The sequence below is a fragment of the Pristiophorus japonicus genome, chromosome 15 (genome assembly GCF_044704955.1).
Source record: "Pristiophorus japonicus isolate sPriJap1 chromosome 15, sPriJap1.hap1, whole genome shotgun sequence".
NCBI classification, from domain to species: Eukaryota; Metazoa; Chordata; class Chondrichthyes; family Pristiophoridae; genus Pristiophorus; species Pristiophorus japonicus.
In genome coordinates, this window is record NC_091991.1 from 62,779,105 (window position 1) to 62,803,153 (window position 24,049).

Genomic DNA, 24,049 nt, shown 5'->3' on the forward strand with positions numbered 1-24,049 from the left:
TTTCCCTCCACTCCCCTCTCAGCATTCCGAAGGGACCGCTCACTCCCCAATACCCTGGTCCATTCCGCAGTCATCCCCAGCACCTCCCCCCCTTCCCATGGCACCTTCTTGTGCAAGCGCAGGAGATGCCATTTTAACTGCTCTCTTCCCAGAAGTATTTGGGGCCCTGGAGTCATGTTTGTGGAAGGAGGCAGAGGCGGGCTGTGTAGGTTTTGGGAACTATGAGGTTGGTGGCTGTGGAGGGAAGATCTCCAGAGAAGATGAGGGTCAGTGAGAGTCTGGGAAATGATGTTCAGTGGTGGGGTCATGGTCCAGGGGAAGGTAGGAGGAGGTGTCAGAGAGATGGCGATCAGCCTCTGCAAGGTAGAGGTCGGTGGCGCTGTTGTTGTTTGGCGAATCGACCTCACGCGACACCTTGGTCCATTCCGCAGTTACCCCAAGCACCCCCTCCCCTTCCCACGGCACCTTCCCGTGCTAGCGCAGGAGATGCAACAGCTGCCGTTTTATCTCCTCCCTTCCCACAATCCAGGGCCCCAAATACTCCTTCCAGGTGAAACAGCGATTTACTTGTACTTCTTCAATTTAGTATAGGTGCAGCATCCAAAATCCGGAGTTCTGGAATCCGGAATGTTCCGGAACGATTCGTGGCAGGGTCGTCCGGAATCTGTAAAATGTTCTGGAATCCGGACCGGATGACCCTGCCCGACCTCGGGGCCTCCTCGCCGACCCGCGCGAACACCTCCTCGGCGGGGCCAGCCCAATAACAACAACCTTGGTGGAGCCTGCCCAACGACAACAACCTTGGCGGGGCCCCACCCGAACACCATCTCAGCGGGGCTGTCCCGCCCGACAGCCTCCTCAGCGGGGCCCCGCCCGACAACATCCTTGGCGGGGCCAGCGCTACGACAACCTCCTCAGCGGGGTCCCGTCCGACGTAAACACCTTCTCAACAGGTCCCGACAGCCCGCCCGACAACATCCTTGGTGGGGCCGGCCCCACGACGACCTCCTCGGCATGTTACACCCCCCGCCCCCCTTTGACATTCCGAAATCCGGAAATACCCGAACCTGCGCTCAGGTGTTTCTGGATTCGTGACATCAGAAAGACGTTCCAAAATCCGTCAAAACACAAAATTTGGAACAGCCTCGGTCCCGAGGTTTCCGGATTCGGGACGCTACACCTGTATACTGTTTTCGCTGCTCATGATGTGGTCTCCTCTACATTGGGAAGACCGAGCGTAGATTGGGAGACCGCTTTGCGGAACACCTCCGTTCAGTCCGTAAGTGTGACCTGAGCTTCCAGTCGCCAGTCACTTTAATTCTCCACTCCACTCCCACTCTGATATCTCCGTCCTCGGACTCCTGCACTGTTCCAATGAAGTTCAACGCAAGCTCGAGGAACAGCACCTCATCTTTTGTTTAGGCACTTTACAGCCTTCTGGACTCAACATCGAGTTCAACAATTTCAGAGCATAACCTCTGCTCATCCTTGGCTCCCTTCCCCAGCCCCATCTTATGTTTTTTTTCCCTTTGTCTCCAGTGGCAGCTGGTCATTATTCTGCCATCATACCCTATCTAGATTAACCTTTATCTAACTCCTGTCATTACCATTTCAATTCGGCCCATCTTCCCCTTTGTCTCTCTAATCTCTCCTGCCTGCTGCCCTAACACAGACCTTCCCTTTTGTTCATTCTTCCCCTCCCCTTTTCAGTGCTTCTTAAGAATGTGTTCTTTTCGAACATTCGCCAGTTCTGATGAAGGGTCGTCGACCCGAAACGTTAACTCTGTTTTTCTCTCCACAGTTGCTGCTTTACCCGCTGAGATTTCCAGCATTTTGTGTTTTTATTTCAGATTCCAGCATCCGCAGTTTTGCAAAATTGTGTTTGGTACTGAACAGTGAATATGTGTGTATATATTCTCATACTTGGCTTCGGGTAATGGCTTCCAACAATTGCTGTCGAAAGCTTCAGTTTCCTCATCAGCAATGCAATGGTTTTCTGCCTTCAGTACAGTGTACATAGTACGACTTGTGACATATCTGCCAAGTCAGTGCTACACAACACGCTTACTCTTATAAACTGCTTAATCAAGTTCCATATGTGATGGGCTTCGACAAAGATGTGCCCGCTGTGAGCTTTACTCTCCCTGCAGCGTACTCAGTGACAGGTTGGTGTAGGCCAGAGCTCTCCCTTCCTGCAACTATTTGGCTCTCTAGCTGAAACAACTCATATCTAACCATTCACAAAACATTCTGAACAGTAAATCTGCGAATATCTACCTGACTAATATCTTCTAGTGTGCCTTGGAGAAGTTCAATCTGTATATCTTGGACTTTGCAGGCTATTAGAAGATTGTGTCTCTCCAACCTTTTTTGTTCTATAGAAGTTTCTACAGATACATATTCCTTCTGAAGCTTTGCTAGCTCCCTAGAGACAAACAGCATAATGTCATTTTTTTTGTTTTCTTTTTGGCTTGCAGTGTTGATTTGGCAACTGTGCCAAAATATACAAGGGATATTCACTACTCGTGCTGTTGGTCAAATGAAGGAGTTCACGCTTATCTTATTGGAAACTTATTGGAGTTTCCACTCTGTTGCACTTTTTTTCCGGCACAACTTGCGAAAAAGATCAGGGAATTTTAAGTGTAAATTAAGTTCAGCTGAACTTGAATTTCCGTGATCTTTTGCGCTAGCATAAAAAACATTGCGCTAGAAGCCGGCCCCACCCACAAAACTGGCCACGCCCCCAGATTAATTAATCACCATCGGGAGTTTCCGCTAATTGCGAATTTGCAGGCCTTTGAGGGGCTCTAAAAACTAAACTAGTTCTTTTGGGGCACAAGGACACTAATAGGAACGTTTTATAAGCTTTTGAATAGAAGTTTTTATTTTTATTTACTAAAACTGACTACTATATCCCAATGTAACTCGGAAATGGTTCTGTATATTTTTCAAAAGTCCTTTTCAGTCATGTAAAATCGAGGTACTCACAGTTGGTGGATTGACACTGATTATAAATGCTTTTAAGTGATAAACCAAATTTCAGCAGTATTAATTAAACTGACCTAGTAGAACTTAGGTATATCAAGAAATATTTTAAGCAAATATATTTATTTTTAAAATTACGTTTTGAAATGCTGTACGAAACGCTGGTTCATGGCAATTTTCCGTTTGACACTATTCAAATGAGTTTGAGTGGAAGCTCAAGAAAATGAAACTCTCCTCAAAACCGCTGTTGTCTAAAGCGAAAACTCTACCCCGACATGTTTAAACTAATTTGGCAGGGGGAGAGGCAACAGGATGAAGCATTGGTGAGGCGATCACAGAGGATTGTCATAACCAAACAGCATGAGAATAAATAGTAGTTGAGAAATAGGAGGGATCTGAACAGGGGGGAAATGCGACTAAGATGGGTTTAGAGTGCAAGTACGTTAATGTAGGAGTGTAGTAAATAAGGTTGATGAGCTGTAGGCACAAGTAGCAATAACAGAGACCTAATTCAAAAAGGGGACGAATAGGCACTTAATATTCCCAGCTACAATGTATTCAGGAAAGATAGTGATGGGAACAAAAAAAGAGGGGGGGGGGGGGGGGGTGGCAGTATTGATCAAAAATATAGTTGCGGCTCTGAAAAGGGATAATGTATTTCAGGGTTCAAAGACAGAATCTATTTGCTTAGAATTTAGGAACAATAGAGTAACTATTGCTGGATATATACTGTAGGCCACCTGGAAGAGTCATCGCTAGAGTCCTCCGCAACCGTCTTCTTCCTGTGGATGAGGAGCTCCTCCCGGAATCACAGTGCGGATTTCGTCCCCTATAGGGTACAACGGACATGATTTTTACAGTGTGACAGCTGCATGAAAAATGCAGGGGACAGCACCAACACTTGTACATGGCCTTCTTTGACCTTACAAAGGCCTTTGACACTGTCAACCGCGAGGGTCTATGGAGCGTCCTCCTCCGTTTCGGCTGCCCCCAAAAGTCCGTCACCATCCTCCGCTTGCTCCATGGCGACATGCAAGCCGTGATCCTTTCCAACGGATCCATTACAGACCCAATCCACGTCCGGACTGGGGTCAAACAGGGCTGCGTCATCGCACCAACCCTCTTCTCAATCTTCCTCGCTGCCATGCTGCACCTCACACTCAACAAGCTCCCGTTGGAGTGAAACTAAACTACAGAACCAGTAGGAACCTGTTCGTCATCCCCAGGCCAGAGCCAAGATCAGCCCAACCTCTGTCGTTGAGCGACAGTACGCGGACGACGCCTGCGTCTGCACACAGAGAAGCTGAACTCCAAGTCATAATCAACATATTCACTGAGGCATACGAAAGCATGGGCCAGAGATTAAACATCCGTAAGACAAAGGTGATTCACGGCGCAGCCCTGGACAATGTGGACCATTTCCCATACCTCGGAAGCATCTTATCAACAAGAGCAGAAATTGACGACGAGGTTCAACACCGCCTCCAGTGCGCCAGTGCAGACCAGGTCCTCAAATCTGTCACCAAGCTCATGGTCTATAGGACTGTAGTAATACCCGCCCTCCTGTATGGCTCAGAGATATGGACCATGTACAGTAGACACCTCAAGTTGCTGGAGAAATACCACCAACGATGTCTCCGCAAAATCCTGCAAATCCCTAGGAGGATAGACACACCAACGTTAGCGTCCTCGACCAGGCCAACATCCCCAGCATTGAAACACTGACCATACTCCAACAGCTCCGCTGGGCTGGCCACATTGTTCGCATGCCTGACACGAGATTCCCAAAGCAAGCACTTTATTCGGAACTCCTTCACGGCAAACGAGCCAAAGGTGGGCAGAGGAAACGTTTCAAGGACACTCTCAAAGCCTCCTTGGTAAAGTGCAACATCCCCACCGACACCTGGCCAAAGACCGCCCTAAGTGGAGGAAGTGCTTCCGGGAGGGCGCTGAGCACCTCGAGTCTCATTGCCGAGAGCATGCAGAAATCAAGCGCAGGCAGCGGAAAGAGCGTGCAGCAAACCAGTCCCACCCACCCTTTCCTTCAACGACTGTCTGTCCCACCTGTGACAGGGACTGTGCTTCTCGTATTGGACTGTTCAGTCACCTAACAACTCATTTTTACAATGGAAGCAAGTCTTCCTCGATTCCGAGGGACTGCCTATGACGATGATCCTTATTAGTCAGGAAATTGTGTTGGGGAAATTGATGGGATTGAAGGCCGATAAATCTCTAGGGCCTGATAGTCTGCATCCCAGAGTACTTAAGGAAGTGGCCTTAGAAATAGTGGATGCATTGGTGGTCATTTTCCAACATTCTTTAGACTCTGGATCATTTCCTATGGATTGGAGGGTAGCTAATGTAACCACACTTTTTAAAAAAGGAGGGAGAGAAAAACGGTTAGCCTGATACCGGTAGTGGGGAATATGTTGGAATCAATTATTAAAGATGTCATAGCAGCGGACTTGGAAAGCAGTGACAGGATCGGTCCAAGTCAGCATGCATTTATGAAAGGGAAATCATGCTTGACAAATCTTCTAGAATTTTTTGAGGATGTAACTAGTAGAGTGGACAAGGGAGAACCAGTGGATGTGGTGTATTTGGATTTTCAAAAGGATTTTGACAAGGTCCCACACAAGAGATTAGTGTGCAAAATTAAAGCACATGGTATTGGGGGTAATGTATTGACATGGATAGAGAACTGGTTGGCAGACAGGAAGCAAAGAGTAGGAATAAACCTTTTCAGTATGGCAGGCAGTGACTAGTGGGGTACCGCAAGGTTCAGTGCTGGGCCCCCAGCTATTTACAATATACATTAATGATTTGGACGAAGGAATTGAATGTAGTATCTCCAAGTTTGCAGATGACACTAAGCTGGGTGGCAGTGTGAGCTGTGAGGAGGATGCTAAGAGGCTGCAGGGTGACTTGGACAGGTTAGGTGATAGGCAAATGCATGACAGATGCAGTATAATGTAGATAAATGTGAGGTTATCCACTTTGGTGACAAAAATAGGAAGGCAGATTATTATCTGAATGGTGACAGATTAGGAAAAGGGGAGGTGCAACGAGACCTGGGTGTCATGGTACATCAGTCATTGAAAGTTGGCATGCAGGTACAGCAGGTGGTGAAGAAGGCAAATGGCATGTTGGCCTTCATAGCGAGAGGATTTGAGTATTGGAGCAGGGAGGTCTTACTGCAGTTGTACAGGGCCTTGGTGAGGCCACACCTTGAATATTGTGTACAGTTTTGGTCTCCTAATCTGAGGAAGGACATTCTTGCTATTGAGGGAGTGCAGTGAAGGTTCACCAGACTGATTCCCGGGATGGCGATGTTATGTATGCAAAACCTTGTAACCAGCAAACTACCGCCACCAGAGGGCGCATCTTTTGGAGTCCCAAGGGATCCCAGCATCCCTTGGGAGCACTGCATATAAGCAGGCCTCCCATGCTGTACCAGCACTCTGCAGTCAGAATAAAGAGACAAAGGTCACACTTACTCAAGTCTACAGTACTCAGTTACAGTGCTTTATTTGAGACATAACAACTGGCGACGAGTAATAGATAACGAACCATCATGCAAAAACGTAGAGAACTGTTGGTATCCTGGAGAAATTCTCAGAAGTGACAATTGGGAAGCTTTCGTGACGCAACTCGACCAATACTTTGTGACCAATGAGCTGGAAGGGAATGAAAACGCTGCCAAACAAAGAGTGATCCTCCTCACCGTCTGCGGGGCAACAACCTATGGCCTCATGAAGAATTTTCTTGCTGCAGTGAAACCAACAACCAAATCGTATGAAGAACTGTGTACACTGGTCCGGGAGCACCTAAATCCAAAGGAGAGCATTCTGATGGCAAGGTATCGATTTTATACATGTCAACGGTCTGAAGGCCAGTAAGTGGCGAGCTACGTCGCCGAACTAAGGCGCCTTGCAGGACATTGCGAATTCGGTGGATTCTTGGAACAAATGCGGAGACTTTTTGTGCTTGGCATTGGCCATGAGGTTATCCTTCGCAAACTATTGACTGTTGAAACACCGAACCTGAGCAAAGCCATAACGATAGCCCAGGCATTTATGTCCACTAGCAACAACACAAAACAAATTTTGCAGCATAAAGATGCATTGGCAAGTACTGTACACAAAGTAACATCGTTTTCAGGCAGGAATGCATATGGCAGAACGTACACGCCTGCAGCTGCACGACCTCAGATGACTCAAATCCGCCATCAAGTGTGACTGCGAGGCAATTAACAATTTGTTGGCGCTGCGGAGGTGATCATCGAGCCTATCAAGGCTGCTTCAAACACTATGCGTGCAAAGGCTGTGGAACAATGGGACACCTCCAGCGAATGTGCAGACGAGCTGCAAACCCTGCAAACCACCACGTTGCAGAGGAAGATCGATCCGTGGCGGATCAAACTAAACTAGAGACTCGAACCGAGGAGGCAGAAGTGTACGGGGTACACACCTTCACCACGACATATCCACCGATCATGTTAAAAGTTGAACTGAGCGGAATTCCAGTATCCATGGAATTGGACACGGGTGCAAGTCAGTCTATCATGAGCAAAAAAGCTTTTGAGAGGCTGTGGTGCAACAAGGTACAAAGGTCCAAGCTGAGCCCTATTTTTACCAAGCTGAGAACTTACAGTAAAGAGCTGATCCCTGTAATTGGCTGTGCAGCAGTAAAAGTCTCCTATGATGGAGCCGTGCACGAACTACCACTATGGATTGTACCAGGAGATGGCCCCACACTGTTCGGCAGAAGCTGGCTGGGAAAAATCCGCTGGAATTGGGACGACATCCGAGCGCTTCCGTCTGTCGACGATGCCTCGTGTGCCCAGGTTTTGAGTAAGTTCCCGTTATTGTTTGAGCCAGGCATCGGAAATTTCTCTGGGGCGAAGGTGCAGATCCACTTGGTTCCCGGTACACGACCCATCCACCACAAGGCACGTGCGCTGCCATACATGATGTGAAAGTGGAGATCGAGCTGGACAGGTTGCAACGAGAGGGCATCAAGGGCGATGGCACGGTCAGAATTTGTGGGGACTATAAAGTAACAATTGACCATTTTTCGCTGCAGGACCAGTACCCGCTACCCAAGGCAGGCGACCTATTTGTGACGCTGGCAGGAGGGAAGATGTTCACCAAGTTGGACCTGACCTCGGCCTACATGACGCAGGAGCTGGCGGAATCTTTGAACGGCCTCACCTGCATCAACACGCACAAAGGTCTGTTTGTCTACAATAGATGCCCATTTGGGATTCAATCGGCCATGGCTATTTTTCAAAGGGACATGGAAAGTCTGCTAAAGTTGGTTCCGCGCACCGTGGTTTTCCAGGACGACATATCGATCAAAGGTCGGGACACTATCGAACACTTGCAGAACCTGGAAGAGGTTCTCCGTCAGCTAGATTGTGTGGGGCTCAGGTTGAAACGCTCGAAGTGTGTTTTCCTGATGCTAGAGGTCGAGTTCTTAGGGAGAAGAATCGCGGCAAACGGCATCAGACCCACCGACGCCAAGATGGAGGCCATCAAGAATGCGCCGAGACCACAAAACGTGACAGAGCTGCGGTCGTTCCTGGGACTCAATTATTTTGGTAATTTCTTACGCGGGTTAAGCACCTTGCTCGAACCTCTACGTGTTGCTACGCAAGGGAGATGACTGGGTATGGGGGAAACTCACAAGAGACTGCTTTTGAGAAAGCCAGAAATCTGTTATGTTCCAACAAATTGCTTGTTCTGTATGACCCATGTAAACGTTTAGTGTTAGCTTGCGATGCATCTTCGTATGGGGTAGGGTACGTGTTGCAAGCAAATGAATCAGGAACATTGCAACCGGTCGCTTATGCGTCCAGGAGTTTGTCCAAGGCCGAAAGGGCCTACAGCATGATCGTAAACGCATGCCAGAGCTTTTTCAGAGTGAAAAAAATGCACCAGTATCTGATGGGCTCAAGTTCGAGTTAGTAACTGACCATAAGCCGCTCATATCGCTATTCTCAGAGAGCAAAGGTATTAATACCAATGCCTCTGCTCGCATCCAAAGATGGGCGCTCACGCTGTCTGCATATAACTATGTAATTCACCACAGGCCAGGCACAGAGAACTGCGCTGATGCTCTCAGTTGGCTACCATTGCCCAACACTGGGGTGGAAATGGCACATCCTGCAGACTTTCTCTTGGTGATGGATGCATTTGAAAACGAAAAGTCACCCGTTACGGCCCACCAGATCAGGACCTGGACCAGCCAGGATCCTTTACTGTCTCTTGTAAAAAACTGTGTCCTCCATGGGAGCTGGTCCAGCGTCCCAGCAGAGATGCATGAAGAGATCAAGCCGTTCCAGCGGCGCAAAGACGAAATGTCCATACAGACGGACTGTTTTTTGTGGGATAATCGCGTGGTTTTGCCTAAGAAAGGCAGGGAAACATTCATACGCGACCTACACAGGACCCATCCAGGCATAGTAATGATGAAAGCTATAGCCAGATCCCATGTGTGATGGCCCGGCATCGACTCAGATTTGGAGTCTTGCGTGTGCCAATGCAATACTTGTTCTCAACTGAGCAATGCACCCAGGGAAGCATCGCTAAGTTTGTGGTCATGGCCCTCCAAACCGTGGTCTAGGATCCACGTTGACTTCGCTGGCCCGTTTCCAGGCAAAATGTTTTTGGTTGTTGTGGATGCTCATTCAAAATGGAGTGAGTGTGTAATAATGTCTGTAAGCCGTCCACTGCCACCATCGAAAGCCTACGAGCCATGTTTGCCACGCATGGCCTAACTGATGTCCTTGTCAGCGACAACGGGCCGTGCTTCACCAGCGCCGAATTCAAGGAATTCATGACCCGCAATTGGATCAAGCACGTCACATCTGCCCCGTTTAAGCCTGCATCTAATGGCCAGGCAGAACGGGCAGTCCAAACCATCAAGCAAAGCTTAAAATCCGTGTCGGAAGGCTCCCTGCAGACCCGCCTGTCCTGAGTCCTGCTCAGCTACTGCACAAGACCCCACTCGCTTCCCGGGGCTCCCCCTGCCGAACTGCTCATGAAAAGGGCACTCAAAACAAGGCTCTCTCTAGTCCACCCTGATCTCCATGATCATGTCAAGGGTAGGCAGCATCAACAAAGCATGTACCATGATCGCGCAAATTTGTCACGCGATATTGAAGTCAATGACCCTGTATTTGTACTCAACTATGGACATGGTCCCAAATAGCTTGCTGGCACTGTCGCAGCCAAAGAAGGGAGTAGGGTGTTTGAGGTCAAACTTGCAAATGGACTAACTTGCAGAAAGCATTTGGACCAAACCAAACTGCGATTCACAGACAGCCACGAGCAACCTGAAGAAGACGCACCAACTTCAACCCGCTGATATACACACAAGTGGCAACCGACATCACGGTTGACCACGAAGCTTAACTCATCACCCCCACAGCCCAGCTGCGCAGCAGCCCAGCGAAGACCCAACCAACTCACCTGCACCTGTGTTTGTACCGAGACGATCGACTAGGGAGCGGAAAGCCCCAGATCGTCTCACCCTGTAAATACGTGTACTATTGACTTTAGGGGAGGCAAGTGATGTTATGTATGCAACACCTTGTAACTAGCATTCTACCGCCACCAGACGGTGAATCTGTTGGAGCCCCAAGGGCTCCCAGCATCCCTTGGGAGCACTGCATATAAGCAGGCCTTCCATGCTGTGCCAGCACTCTGGAGTCAGAATAAAGAAACTAAGGTCACACTTATTCAAGTCTAGAGTACTCAGTCACATTGCTTTATTTGAGACATACCAGGCAGGACTGACAGGTGAAGAAAGACTGGATCGACTAGGCTTGTATTCACCGGAATTTAGAAGAATGAGAGGGGATCTCATAGAAACATATAAAATTGTGACGGGACTGGACAGGTTAGATGCAGGATGAATGTTCCCGATGTTGGGGAAGTCCAGAACCAGGGGTCACAATCTAAGGATAAGGGGTAAGCCATTTAGGACCATGATGAGGAGAAACTTCTTCATTCAGAGAATTGTGAACCTGTGGAATTCTCTACCACAGAAAGTTGTTGAGGCCAGTTCGTTAGATATATTCAAAAGGGAGTTAGATGTGGCCCTTACGGCTAAAGGGATCAAGGGGTATGGAGAGAACGCAGGAATGGGGTACTGAAGTTGCATGATCAGCCATGATCATATTGAATGGTGGTGCAGGCTCAAAGGGCCGAATGGCCTACTCCTGCACCTATTTTCTATGTTTCTATGATAGGCCACCAAATAGTGGGAAGGATAGAGGTGCAAATTTGCAGACAAGTTGCAGAAAGATGCAAGAACTACAGAGTAGTGAAAATGGGGGACTTCAATTATCTTAATTTGGACTGAGAAAATAACCATGTAAAGTGCAAGAAGCAAATGAATTCCTGAAATGTGTATGAAAACGTTCTTGATCAGTGTGTTTCCAGCCCAACAAGGAAGGACGCAGTGCTAGATCTAGTTCTGGGGAATGAAGTGGGGCAAGTGGAGCATGTTTCAGTGGGAGAGCATTTGGAAAACAGTGATCACAATATCATTAGGTTAGAGTAGTTATGGAAAAAGACATGGCAAAATCAAATGTGAAAATGCTCAACTGGAGAAGGGCTAATTTCAGTAAATTGTAAAAGAATTTGGTCTAGGTGGATTGTAATCAAAGATTGGCAGGTTAAACAGTAAATGAGCAATGGGAGACCTTCAAAGAGGAGATAGTTTGGGTACAGACCAGACACATTCCCACGATGAGGAAAGGAAGGGCATCCAAATCTGGAACTCCCTGGATGACAAAAGACAGAGATTAAATTGAAACAGAAAAAGGCAGATTATATTAAATACTAAAGCAAAATACTGCGGATGCTGGAAATCTGAAAACAGAAAATGCTGGAAATACACTGGTCAGGCAGCACCCGTGGGGGGAGAAACAAAGTTCACGCTTCAGATCGATGATCTTTCTTCAGAAAAAGTTAGAGTAACAGATTTTAATCAAGTACAGAGGCAGGGAAAGGGGGAATGGAGAAAAAAACAAAAGGGAAGGTCTGTGATAGGGTGGAAGACAGGAGAGATTAAATGGCAATAGGGATGATGGTACAAGACAAATGTAATGGTAATGGAACAAGTAAAGAAACAAAAGATGGGTCTAGAGGAGCAGTAAATGGGAATAGCAGAATCATTACCAACAGCTGAGTTATGATCTGAAATTTTGAACTCAATGTTGAGTCCAGAAGGCTGTAAAATGCCTAATTGAAAGATGAAATGCTGTTCCTTGAGCTTACATTGAGCTTCTTTGGAATGGTGTAGGAGGCCGAGGACAGAGAGGTCAGAGTGGGAGTGGGGCAGAGAATTAAATGACAAGCAACCAGAAGCTCGTGGTCATGCTTGCAGACTGAATCTGCATTTGGTCTCCCCAATGTAGAGGAGACTGCATTTGTGAGCAGCGAATACAGTATACTAAATCGCTGTTTCAACTGGAAGGAGTGTTTGGGGCCCTGGACAATGCCAACAGAAAGGGGCAGGTATTGCATCTCCTGCGCTTGCATGGGACAGTGCTGTGGGAAGAGAAGGGGTGATTGACTTAGCTTATGATTAATGTCGGATAAATGTAGAAAACCAAGCTGAATACAAAATGTACAGGGGCAAATTGAAAAAGGAAATGAGGGGCAAAAAGAGTGTAGGTTAATAGATTAGGAGGTAAAATAATAGGGAATACAAGTCTTTTATGAAAATATTAATAGTAAAAGGTTGGTCAAAGGAAGGGTGGAGCCGATAAGGGACCAAAAAGATAATCTTATGAAGGCAGAGTGCATGGCTGAGGTACTAAATGAGTACATTTCACTCTCTTTGATAAAGAAGGGATGCTAGCAATGTGAAGTAAAGAGGAAGGTAGTAGAATAATTGAATAGGATAAAAATAGATAAAGTGGAGGTACTAAAGAGTTTGGCAACGTTCAAAGTAGGCATACGAAAGCAAAATACAGTGGATGTTGGATTCTGAAATAAAAACAGAAAATGCTGGAAATACTCAACAGGTTGGGCAGCATCTATGGAGAGAAACAGAGTTAACGTTTAGTCGATGACCCTTTGTCAGAACGTATGCCTCAAAGTATGCATCCTAGGTTGCTGAGGGAAGTAAAGGTGGAAATTGCAGAGGCTCTGGCTATAATCTTCCAATTGTTCTAAGATAGGGGAGTGGTGCCAAAGGACTGCAGTATTTCAAATGTTGCATCCTTGTTCTAAAAAAGGACGGAGGAATATAAACCAGCCAACAACGGGCCAGTCAGCCTAACGTTAATGGTGGAGAAAATTTTAGAGACATTAATCTGGGATACAATTAATTGACACTTGGAAAAATATGGGCTAATAAATGAAATCCAGCACAAATTTGTTAAAGGCAAATTGTGTTTGACTAACTAGATTGAGCTCTTTGATGAAGTAATGAAGAGGGTGGATGAGGGAAGTGCGGTTGAGGATGTGTATATGGACTTTCAAAAGATAGAAACTGTTCCCATTGGCAGAAGGGTCGTGAACCAAAGGACACAGATTTATGATGATTTGTAGAAGAACCAATGAGGGAAAACTTTTTTACGCAAGTGGTTAGGATCTGGAATGCACTGCCTGAAAGCATGGTGGAGGCAGATTCAACCATGACTTTCAAAAGGGAATTGGATAAGTACCTGAAGGAAAATATTTGCAGGGTTCTGGGGAAAGGCGGGGAAGTGGGACCAGCTGAAGTGCACTTCCAGAGAGCTGGTACGGGCTCGATGGGCAGAATGGCCTCCTGTGCTCTAACCATTCTATGATTCGAAGTACAGATTGTAAAGTCCTGACCCTGCAGTACAGACTTACACGAGGCACATGCTGAAGTCAAGGTCATGAGTGCCCACCGCTGAATGCGCGCCGAGGCGTTGGCGTTTATTGCCTTGCACTCGGATAGCACGGACGTGAGGGGTTTGTGGTCGGTTTCTAACGCGAACTTGGCCCCGAAAAGGTATTGGTGCATCTTTTGACAGCGTACACGCACGCGAGCGCCTCCTTCTCAACCATACCGTACCTGCGTCCGCCCGCGAAAGTGACCTGGAGGCATAAGCAATGGGTTGTAATTGACCTGCATCATTGACATGCTGTGAAACGCACCCGACCCTGTACGCTGACGCATCACATGTAAGAACTAGCTTTTTTACCTGGGTCAAAAAAGGCTAAAACACTGTTGGAACATAGAAGGTTGCGTGCCTTATTGAAGGCGCGTTCTTGGCCGTCCCCCCAAAACCAATCGCATCCCTTTCTGAGTAGCACGTGGAGAGGCTCCAGCAGTGTGCTCAAGTTCTGCATAAAGTTCCCAAAGTAATTGAGTAGCCCGAGAAAGGCACGCAGTTCCGAGACATTCCGGGGCCTGGGTGCCAGACGAATTGCTTCGGTTTTGGATTCTGTTGGGCGGATTCCATCAGTGGCAATCCTTCTGCCAAAAAATGCAACCTAGGGCGCGAGAAACAGACACTTGGATTTCTTAACTCTTAGGCCTACCCGATCCAATCGACTTAGTACTTCCACCAAATTGCGGAGATGGGAGTCGGTGTCCCTGCCCGTGATGAGTATGTCATCTTGAAACACAACCGTCCCCGGGATGGACTTGAGCAGACTCTCCACGTTGCGCTGGAATATAGCAGCTGCCGACCTGATGCCGAATGGGCATCAATTGTACATAAAAAGGCCTCGATGTGTGTTGATGGTGGTGAGTAGCTTAGACTCTTCGGTCAGTTCTTGCTTCATATACGCAGATGTGAGATCTAGTTTCGAGAAAAGTTTTCCTCCAGCCAATGTGGCAAATAGGTCCTCCGCTCTGGACAGCGGGTATTGGTCCTGTAGGGAGACTCTATTTATGGTAGACTTGTACATAAGAACATAAGAATTAGGAACAGGAGTAGGCCATCTAGCCCCTTGAGCCTGCTCCGCCATTCAACAAGATCATGGCTGATCTGGCTGTGGACTCAGCTCCACTTACCCGCCCGCTCCCCGTAACCCTTAATTCCCTTATTGGTTAAAAATCTATCTGTAACTTAAATACATTCAATGAGCCTCAACTGCTTCCTTGGGCAGAGAATTCCACAGATTCACAACCCTCTGGGAGAAGAAATTCCTTCTCAACTCGGTTTTAAATGGGCTCCCCCGTATTTTGAGGCTGTGCCCCCTAGTACTAGTCTTCCCGACCAGTGGAAACAATCTCTCTGCCTCTATCTTGTCTATCCCTTTCATTATTTTAAATGTTTCTATAAGATCACCCCTCATCCTTCTGAACTCCAACGAATAAAGACCCAGTCTATTCAATCTATCATCATAAGGTAACCCCCTCATCTCCGGAATCAGCCTCGTGAATCGTCTCTGTACCCCCTCCAAAGCTGGTATATCCTTCCTTAAGTAAGGTGACCAAAACTGCACGCAGTACTCCCGGTGCGGCCTCACCAATACCCTATACAGTTGCAGAAGGACCTCCCTGTTTTTGTACTCCATCCCTCTCGCAATGAAGGCCAACATTCCATTCGCCTTCCTGATTACCTGCTGCACCTGCAAACTTCATGCACAAGGACCCCCAGGTCCCTCTACACCGCAGCATGTTGTAATTTCTCCCCATTCAAATAATATTCCCCTTTACTGTTTTTTTTCCCAAGGTGGATGACCTCACACTTTCCGACATCGTATTCCATCTGAGCCCATTCGCTTAACCTATCTAAATCTCTTTGCAGCCTTTCTGTGTCCTCACAGATTCGTACGGATCCATCAGGCTTCATGATGGGGACGATGGGACTTGCCCAGTTGCTAAATTCCACGGGTGAGATAATGCCTTCCTGCAGAAGCCGGTCCAGTTCGTGTTAAATCTTTTCCCTCATCACGTAAGGCACAGCTCTGGCCTTGTGATGGACCAGTCTGGCATCCTGTGTGATGTAGATTTTAACTTTAGCCCCTTTGAAAGTGCCCACACCTGGCTGAAAGAGATGTTCAAAACGACTTAGAACTGTTGAACAGGAGGTCCGTTCCTCTGACGACATGGCGTGAACATCATCCCATTTCCAATTTAGTTTTGCCAGCCAGCTTCTCCCCAACAGTGCTGGGAGATCTCCGGGGACAATCCACTGGGGAAGTCGGTTCACCGTCCCTTTGTGTGTGACTGAGAGCATGGCGCTGCCAAGGACTGGGACAATTTCTTTGGTATAGGTCCTTAGTTTGGTGTCGATCCTTGTGAGTTTTGGTGTTGCTTTTGTGCGGCCACAGCTGTTCAAATTTTGGACGCTAATGAGAGATTGACTGGCTCCCGTGTCCAATTCCATGTGGAGGCATCTTGTTGTAAGAACAGTGGACATTGATCGTGTTGACCCGCTGTACCCGGCGTCGCGGGCACTGTCCCCACCGTCTTCTGGTCCGCTTTCCGACCCTTCCAATTCATATACCAGTCGAGCTGCTGTTTTTCTGCACATGCGAGCCAGATGCCCTGTATAGTTGCAGTTTCTGCAAACAGCATGCTGAAATCGACACCCCCTTGTTGAGTGCCTTCCCCCACATCTCCAGCACAGACCGCTTCCATTGTTTCCGAAGGATGAGCTGTGTCTGGCTGATCTCTCTTCAGCTTCTCTCAGTCTGTAGTTGATTGCTCGCATTGTGGGTTGATGAGGTGTGAACGGCCATTCCTGTGGCCCTTGATGGCTTCTGGCACCACTGCCTGCTGTTGAACGCCTGCTCTCCTGCCTTTGCCTGTGTGTGGGGGTAGCGGCTCGTTTCACGCTGTGAACCCCTTGTTTTGATGTTTCGTTAGTTGTCGTACCCGCAGTATAGATCAACCTTGTTTCTTCTTCTCCTGCCAAGAATGTCTGTGCGACCAGTGCTGCTGCCTCTAGGGTCAAGTTCTTGGTCTCTATAAGCTTTCGGAATATGCCTGCGTGACCTATTCCCTCAATAAAAAAGTCTCTCAGTACTTTTCTCCTTAGTTCATCGGAGAACTCACATAAACCAGCCAGCCTCCGAAGTTCCGCCACAAAGTCGGGTATGCTATGGCCCACACAGCGTCTGTAGTTGTAGAACTCGTGTCTGGCCATGTGTAGGTTGCTCGCTGGCTTCAGGTGGTCTCTCACCAGTGTGCTCAACTCCTCAAGCGACTTGCTTGCTGGTTTCTTGGGTGCCAGCAGGTCCTTCATTAAGGTATATGTTTTCGAGCCACAGCCGGTCAAGAGATGGGCTCTTCTCTTGTCTGCCTTATCGTCGCCCAACCAGTCTTTGGTTACAAAGCTTTGCTGGAGCTTTTCTATAAAGTCCTCCCAATTGTCTCCAGCATTGTATTTCTCATCTGAGCCGTTGGTAGACATTCTGTGGATTCTGTGATCCCGTAACTCGTCGCCACTGTAAAGTCCTGACCCTGCAGTACAGACTTACACGAGGCACATGCTGAAGTCAAGGTCACTCTGGACCTGCACCTTTATTTCACAGCTCTCGAGTGCCACACTTGCCTGAGACCTGCCTTTATATACCTGTGTGGAACATGTATGCAGTGTCTCCTGCAAGTGCACCCATGGTGGTAAAGTATGCTTGTGGTTACAGGTCATATCTAGTTACAGTCATGTATAGCATGGTAAGATACAGTTATATACAGTAGTGTGAGATACATGACAAGATTGAACCTCTCAAATCCGGCACTCTCTGGTCCGGCAGCCTCCCTGGTCCGGCAGTATTTGCAGCGAGGGGTCGCGACCCGCACTGTGTCCTGTGAGCGGGTGGGCAGCCCTCGGGCCCAGTGACATTGTTGCTGCCCCTCCCAACAACACCCGCCCCGAGCTGTCACTTAACTTTTTGATGTTGGACTTGGAGGCCGGATAGAAATCCTATTTATACATGAAATTGATGGACGATTTCCCCATGTCCACGGGAACCAACCATCACGCCTAAAACTGGGGCTGGGATCAGGAGGAGCCGCGGGTTCCCATAGGGACAGAACGAGGCACTACAGAGCGGGCAGGAGCACTGCCGGCTCAGTGAGGAGGTGAGGGTTCGACCGGGTGTCAGGTTTAGGGGAACTTAGTGTTTATTTAAACCGGGTACTGCTGACAACGACCCGGGTCGTTGTGAGCAGTGTTGTCAGACCTCTGTGATGGAATCAGCCACCTCCACTACCAAAACTAAGAAAACAAACGCTGGCATACAGCACCCGGAGAAGCCGCCGTATTCCTACATAGCCCTGATTATGGTGGCTATCCAGAGCTCTCCCACTAAGCGAGATCTACAAGTTCCTCCGAGCTGCTTCCCTTTTTCCGAGGCTCCTACCAAGGCTGGAGGACATTTGCCAATCAACGTTGACTGGATGGGTTTACCGGGACATTCTGCCTCTCGACCAACAATGGTCACTATATGGGAAGCTGTACAGGATCTTCAGTCAGAGACTACACCAACCACGCCCGCGTCTCCCTTGCTCACCGGCGGTGGGGTGATGGAGCCGCACTCCACATATACTACCTCGGCTTCAGCATGGGCTCCTTCAGCCTCCGTGCTGAACAACGGGGCTCCTTGTATCAAACAGCAGCCCCTCTCGCCGTGCAACCCGTCGGCGAATCTCACTTCCAACCTGCAAGCACACTCCCTAAATCAGGCCTATTTATATCAAAATAGCCACAACGCGGCCGATATATAAGGTACGGAGCCCATGGTACTACAGTTATAGATTAGCAAAAATAGCTTTTGTAGGAAGCAATTCTAAAACTTTGCTGACAGTGTGATTTTTAAAGCTGGGGTCTGGGGTAGGCGTGACCTCCCATAGTCCGGCAAATTGTCTTGTCCTGCACAGGCCAGGTCCCAAGGGTGCCAGATTAGACAGGTTCAATCTGTACCACATCACAGACTTTAGAAAAATTGAAGCCCATGGGAGTAATGGGGCAGCGGCTGTGTGGATACAAAATTGGCTAAGGGACAGAAAACAGAGTAGTGGTGAATGGTCGGTTTTCAGACTGGAGATAAGTCTGTCCCCATGGTCAGTGTTGGGACCACTGCTCTTTTTCATATATATTAGTGCCCTGGATTTGAGTATACAGGGCATAATTTCAAAGTTTCCAGATGACACAAAACATGGAAATGCAGCAAATAGTAAGAAGGATAATAACAGAACTCAGCAGGACATATACAGACTGGTGAAATGGGTAGACACATGGCAGATGAAATTTAACGCAGAGAATTGTTTTTCTATTCGTTCCAGGATGTGGGCATCGCTGGCAAGGCCAGAATTTATTGTCCATCCCTAATTGCCCTTGAGAAGGTGGTGGTGAGTGGCCTTCTTGAACTGCTGCAGTCCTTGTAGTGAAGGAACTCACACAGTGCTATTGGGGAGGGAGTTTCAGGATTTTGACCCAGCAACAATAAAGGAACAGCGATATATTTCCAAGTCAGGATGATGTGTAACTTGGAGGGGAACTTGCAGGTGATGGTGCTCCGATGCACCTGCTGCCCTTGTCCTTCTAGGTGGTAAAGATCACGGATTTGGGAGGGGTTGCTGAAGAAACCTTGACGAGTTACTGCAGTGCACCTTGTAGACTGTACACACTGCAGCTACAGTGCACCGTTGGTGGAGGGAGTGAGTGTTGAAGGTGGTGGATGGGGTGCCAATCAAGCGGGCTGCTTTGTCCTAGATGGTGTTGAGCTACTTGACTGTTGTTAGGTTGGAGTATTGTGTCCAATTCTGGGAAGGCTGTCAAGGCCTTAGAGAGGATTTACTAGAATGGTACCAGGGATGAAAGCCTTTAGTTACGTGGAGAGACTAGATACATCGGGGTTGTTCCCCTTACAGCATAGAAGGTTAAGGGAAGATTTGATAGAGGTGTTCAAAATCATGAAGAGTGTTGATAGAGTAAATAAAGAGAAACTGTTTCCAGTGGCAGAAGAATCGGTAACCAGAAGACACAGATTTAAAATATTTGGCAGAAGAACCAGAGGCAACATGAGGGAAAAAAAGATTACATAACGAGTTGTTATGATCTGGAATGCACTGCCTCGAAGGGTGGTGGAAGCAAATTCAATAATAACTTTCAAAAGGGAACTGGATAAATAATTGAAGTGGAAAAATTGGCAGGGTTATGGGGAAAGAGCAGGGGAGTGGGACTAAGTGGATAGCTCTTTCAAAGAGCCGGCACAGGCGCGATGGGCCGAATGTCCTCCTTCTGTACTTTATCGTTCTATAATTCTAAGTTAAAATTTATTAGTAAATCTTACTTGAAGACAGATTCTTGTATTAATTAATAGAATTGAAAGAAGTGATTTTACAAGACAATGAATAATCAAACTTATTTAGTATGAGAAAAACACTGTAAATCACAAAATAATAATGTTAACACGTAGACACAATATGCTGTATTTGTAGTTTGTATCAAATGTCCCATCAATAACTTTCAACATTTAAAAAATAATTTTAAAGTATTACCAAAATGAGAAAATTAAGGTGCTGTGCTTTAACTAAATGATTTGCTGGCCGTTTTTGGAGTAGTTTGGTTATTCACAACAAAATGTCTGATGGTGATGTGATAAGATGCACAAAACATACCTGCTAATATTTGATAATTTCTTTCTTCCAACTTCATCAAGTTCCTTTTGTGCATCTTTGGCTTGTGTCTTTTTAAGTAACAGCCTGTTATTGAGATCCCGCTGTACCACCAAGACTTCATCAACAATTCTCATTAACTGCATCTCCTCCTGTGATTTGCAATAGAAAACTGCAGTTTGCACCAGTTGGGAAGAGTTTCCATTCATGTTGTACATTAATGAAAGGGGGAATCAAGACATAAAAACAAGGGGCAATCTAGACTACAAAATACATCATGAAGGTATAGCAAGTTATTTTGCTTTTGTTAATTTTGTTGAGTCCCTGTCCTTGATTCAATATTGAGATTTCTGGCATGCTATCTTTTTCCTCTACTGTAAAGACTGACGCAAAATAATTATTCCATATGTCTATTACCTTATCATTGACAATAATATCATTATCAGTTTTCAAGGGACCAACATTGCTCCTGTCCATCTTTTTCTAATTTAATTGTAAAAATTTGTGTTGATTTTGATATTCCTTGCAAGTTTCTTTTCATACTCCCTTTTTGTAGCTCTTACTGTGTTTTATCACCCTTCGATGTTCTTCGTATTTTTCCCATTTAGAAACATAGAAAATAGATGCAGGAGTAGGCCATTCGGCCCTTCGAGCCTGTACCACCATTCAATAAGATCATGGCTAATCATCACCTCAGTACCCCTTTCCTGCTTTCTCTCCATACCCCTTTATTCGTAAGGGCCATATCTAACTCCCTCTTGAATATATCCAACAAACTGGCATAAACAACTCCCCAGGTTAACAATTCTCTGAGTGAAGAAGTTTCTCCTCATCTCGGTCCTAAATAGCTTACCCCTTATCCTTAGACTGTGTCCCCTGGTTCTGGGCTTCCTCAACATCGGAAACATTCTTCCTGCATCTAACCTGTCCAGTCCCGTCAGAATTTGAAATGTTTCTATGAGATCCCCTCTCATCCTTCTTAACGCCAGTGAATACAGGCCCAGTCGATCTGTGCTAGTTTTTGCAATTTTGCATACTTTTACTTTTAGTTTTATTTTATTCCTTATTGCTTTAATTGTCTTTTTTTTTGGCAAATAGAGTTCTTGCACCTCGGGGGTATAAACTGGTTCTGTATCACATTAAATTGTTTTTTGAACACCTCCCAACTGATCATCTATCGTTTTACCCATTAACAGATTTGCCCAGTTTACTGTGAAAAGTCTCTGTCTCATCGCATTGAAGCCAGCTTTGCCTAAATCTAGAATCTTAATACAGTAGCTATTTCACGTTTCTCCCTTTGAAACACTACGTTGAACTTGATCATGTTATGATGGCTATTAATAAATATTTGCACACCGTTAGGATGTTAACTGAATCTCTCATTACTCATTACTAAATCTAATATGGCATGCCCCTTGTTGGTTCTAGGACGTATTGTTGCAGGGAACTATCCTGGACAGACACAAGAAATTCACTATCTTTATGACATGTGCTAGTCTGCTTATCTCAATCTATATGAAAGTTAAAATCCCCCATTAAAAGCACTCTGGCTTTACTGCACGCTTGTCTAATCTCTGCATTTATACAATCGAGCACTTCACAACTGCTACCAGGGGGGCTATAACACAACTCCCACTACAGTCTTAAATTCTTTCCTATTTCTTAATTCTACCCATAAAGTCTCCACTGCCTGCTTACTTCTCGTACCATTGAAGTGATTTCATCTTTAATCCTCCCCTTCTACCATTTTCCCATCTTTCCTGTAGACCTTATAACCTGGTATATTTAGTTCCCAGTCCTGATCATTTTGTAGCCATGTCTCAGTAATGGCTACCATGAAATACCCTCCAATTTAAATTTGCGCCTGCAGTTCATTCAATTTATTCCTTATACTGTGTGTTTGTATAAAGAATGCTTATTTGGGCCACACACCCTAACCTGTCCTTCAGCTCTAATGTTTTAGTCACATGTTTCCTATTTCTCTCTCTTGGTTTAATCACTTTTCATCTTTTAGGTTTTCCCTTTACCTGTAGTATCTAAAGCACAATTTCTGACTGTTACTCTACTCACTTCCCTTTTGTTTGTTTTTGAACTATTATTTATACAATATTTTCGACCTGAGCCCTCTCCACCCCCCCCCTCCATTTACTAGTTTCATCATAGGCGGTCCCTCGAAACGAGGATGACTTGATTCCAGGCCAAAAAAGGATGAGTTCACAGGTGTTTTAATGAAAGACCGAATATTTCAGGTCCCGAACTACATCCTGAAGGGTGGAAGATGCCTGTGTGTGGATTTTTTTAACGTGTGGTGGCCGTTGCACAGCAGACATCACACGGGCTTGACAGAGCTAAGTCTTGGTCCAGTGGCAAGAGTTATCCAAGATGACTGGAGACCAGTTACTAGTTTAAAGATCTTGTGACCACCCTATTTATCCTTTTTGCTAGGACCCTGGTCCCAGACCGGTTCAAGTGGAGCCCGCCCCAACAGTATCATTCCTTCCTGACCTAATACTGGTGTCCATGCCCCATGAAATGGAACCCCTCTTTCCCACACCGCTCCTTCAGCCACATGTTCATTCCTTAAACTGCTTATCCCTACGCCAATTTGCATGTGGCTCAGGTAATAATAGAGATTATAACCCTTGAGATCCTGTTCTTTAATTTACCTCCTAGTTCCTGGCACTCTCCACGCAGGACCTCTTGCCTACTCTTCCCTATGTTGTTGGTCCCAGCATGGACCACAATGACTGGATCCTCCCCCTCCAATATCCTTTCAAGCTGGTTCAAGATGTCCCTCACCCTGGCACCAGGCAGGCAAGGTACCATGTGGGACTTTCGATCTTGCTTACAAAGGATCTTGCTATCTGTCCCCCTAATTATTGAATCCCTTGCAACTACCACATTAAGTTTTCCCTCCTCCTCCTCCCTTTGGACAGCCTCCTGCTCCAGGGTACCATGGTCCACATCCTGGCTGTCCTTCTGACAGCCTTTATCCTTGTACCTGTTGAATAGGATCAGTTTCTGCGGATCCTCGTTCTCTAGCTCACCTCAGTTCCTCTTACTCTGCACACTATCGGTCACATCTTGTTTTTAAAGAATACACTGCAGTTTTCAGTGCATCAATTTGCCACTCACTTATCCAACTGTTGCTGTACAAAGGAAGGTAGGGACATTTTTTGCAGCATCTTAAAGTTGTACTGCATCTGTCATCCGTGCCTGTTTATCTAATATGCTTGTGTGCTGATGTGCAAGGAGCTTAAGGGTAACCCTCTTTGTTTGCAAATTCTAGAGCAGGAAGAGAATCAAGGGGCTATGTTTGCATTTTAGACACTCCATCAGGACTAGTCATTATGCCAGCATCCACGTGTAACTTTTTTCAAAACAAGGGCTTCTCTGACTGAGCAGAAACAATGTGAAGAAGAATTGACTAATGAAATAGAGATTGCTAAGCTGCATATAGGTAAAGTCAGTGATAAACTGAATGAGTTGCAGA

General features: G+C 46.5%; 1 protein-coding gene across 2 annotated transcripts in view; it reads right to left on the reverse strand.

The window, feature by feature from the left end:
* The window catches only part of LOC139280811 (structural maintenance of chromosomes protein 1B-like), a 171,929-nt gene that overhangs the window by 63,169 nt on the left and 84,711 nt on the right, over window positions 1-24,049 (reverse strand). For both annotated transcript variants that reach the window (XR_011596769.1, XM_070900530.1), the window contains exons 17-18: window positions 20,560-20,708; window positions 2,278-2,425 (exon numbers count right to left, since the gene is read on the reverse strand). Coding sequence is in view for 1 of the 2 variants with exons in the window: in XM_070900530.1 (XP_070756631.1) it covers window positions 2,278-2,425; window positions 20,560-20,708 (297 nt within the window). In the remaining variant the exon portion in view is untranslated. The remainder of the gene's footprint in view (window positions 1-2,277; window positions 2,426-20,559; window positions 20,709-24,049) is intronic.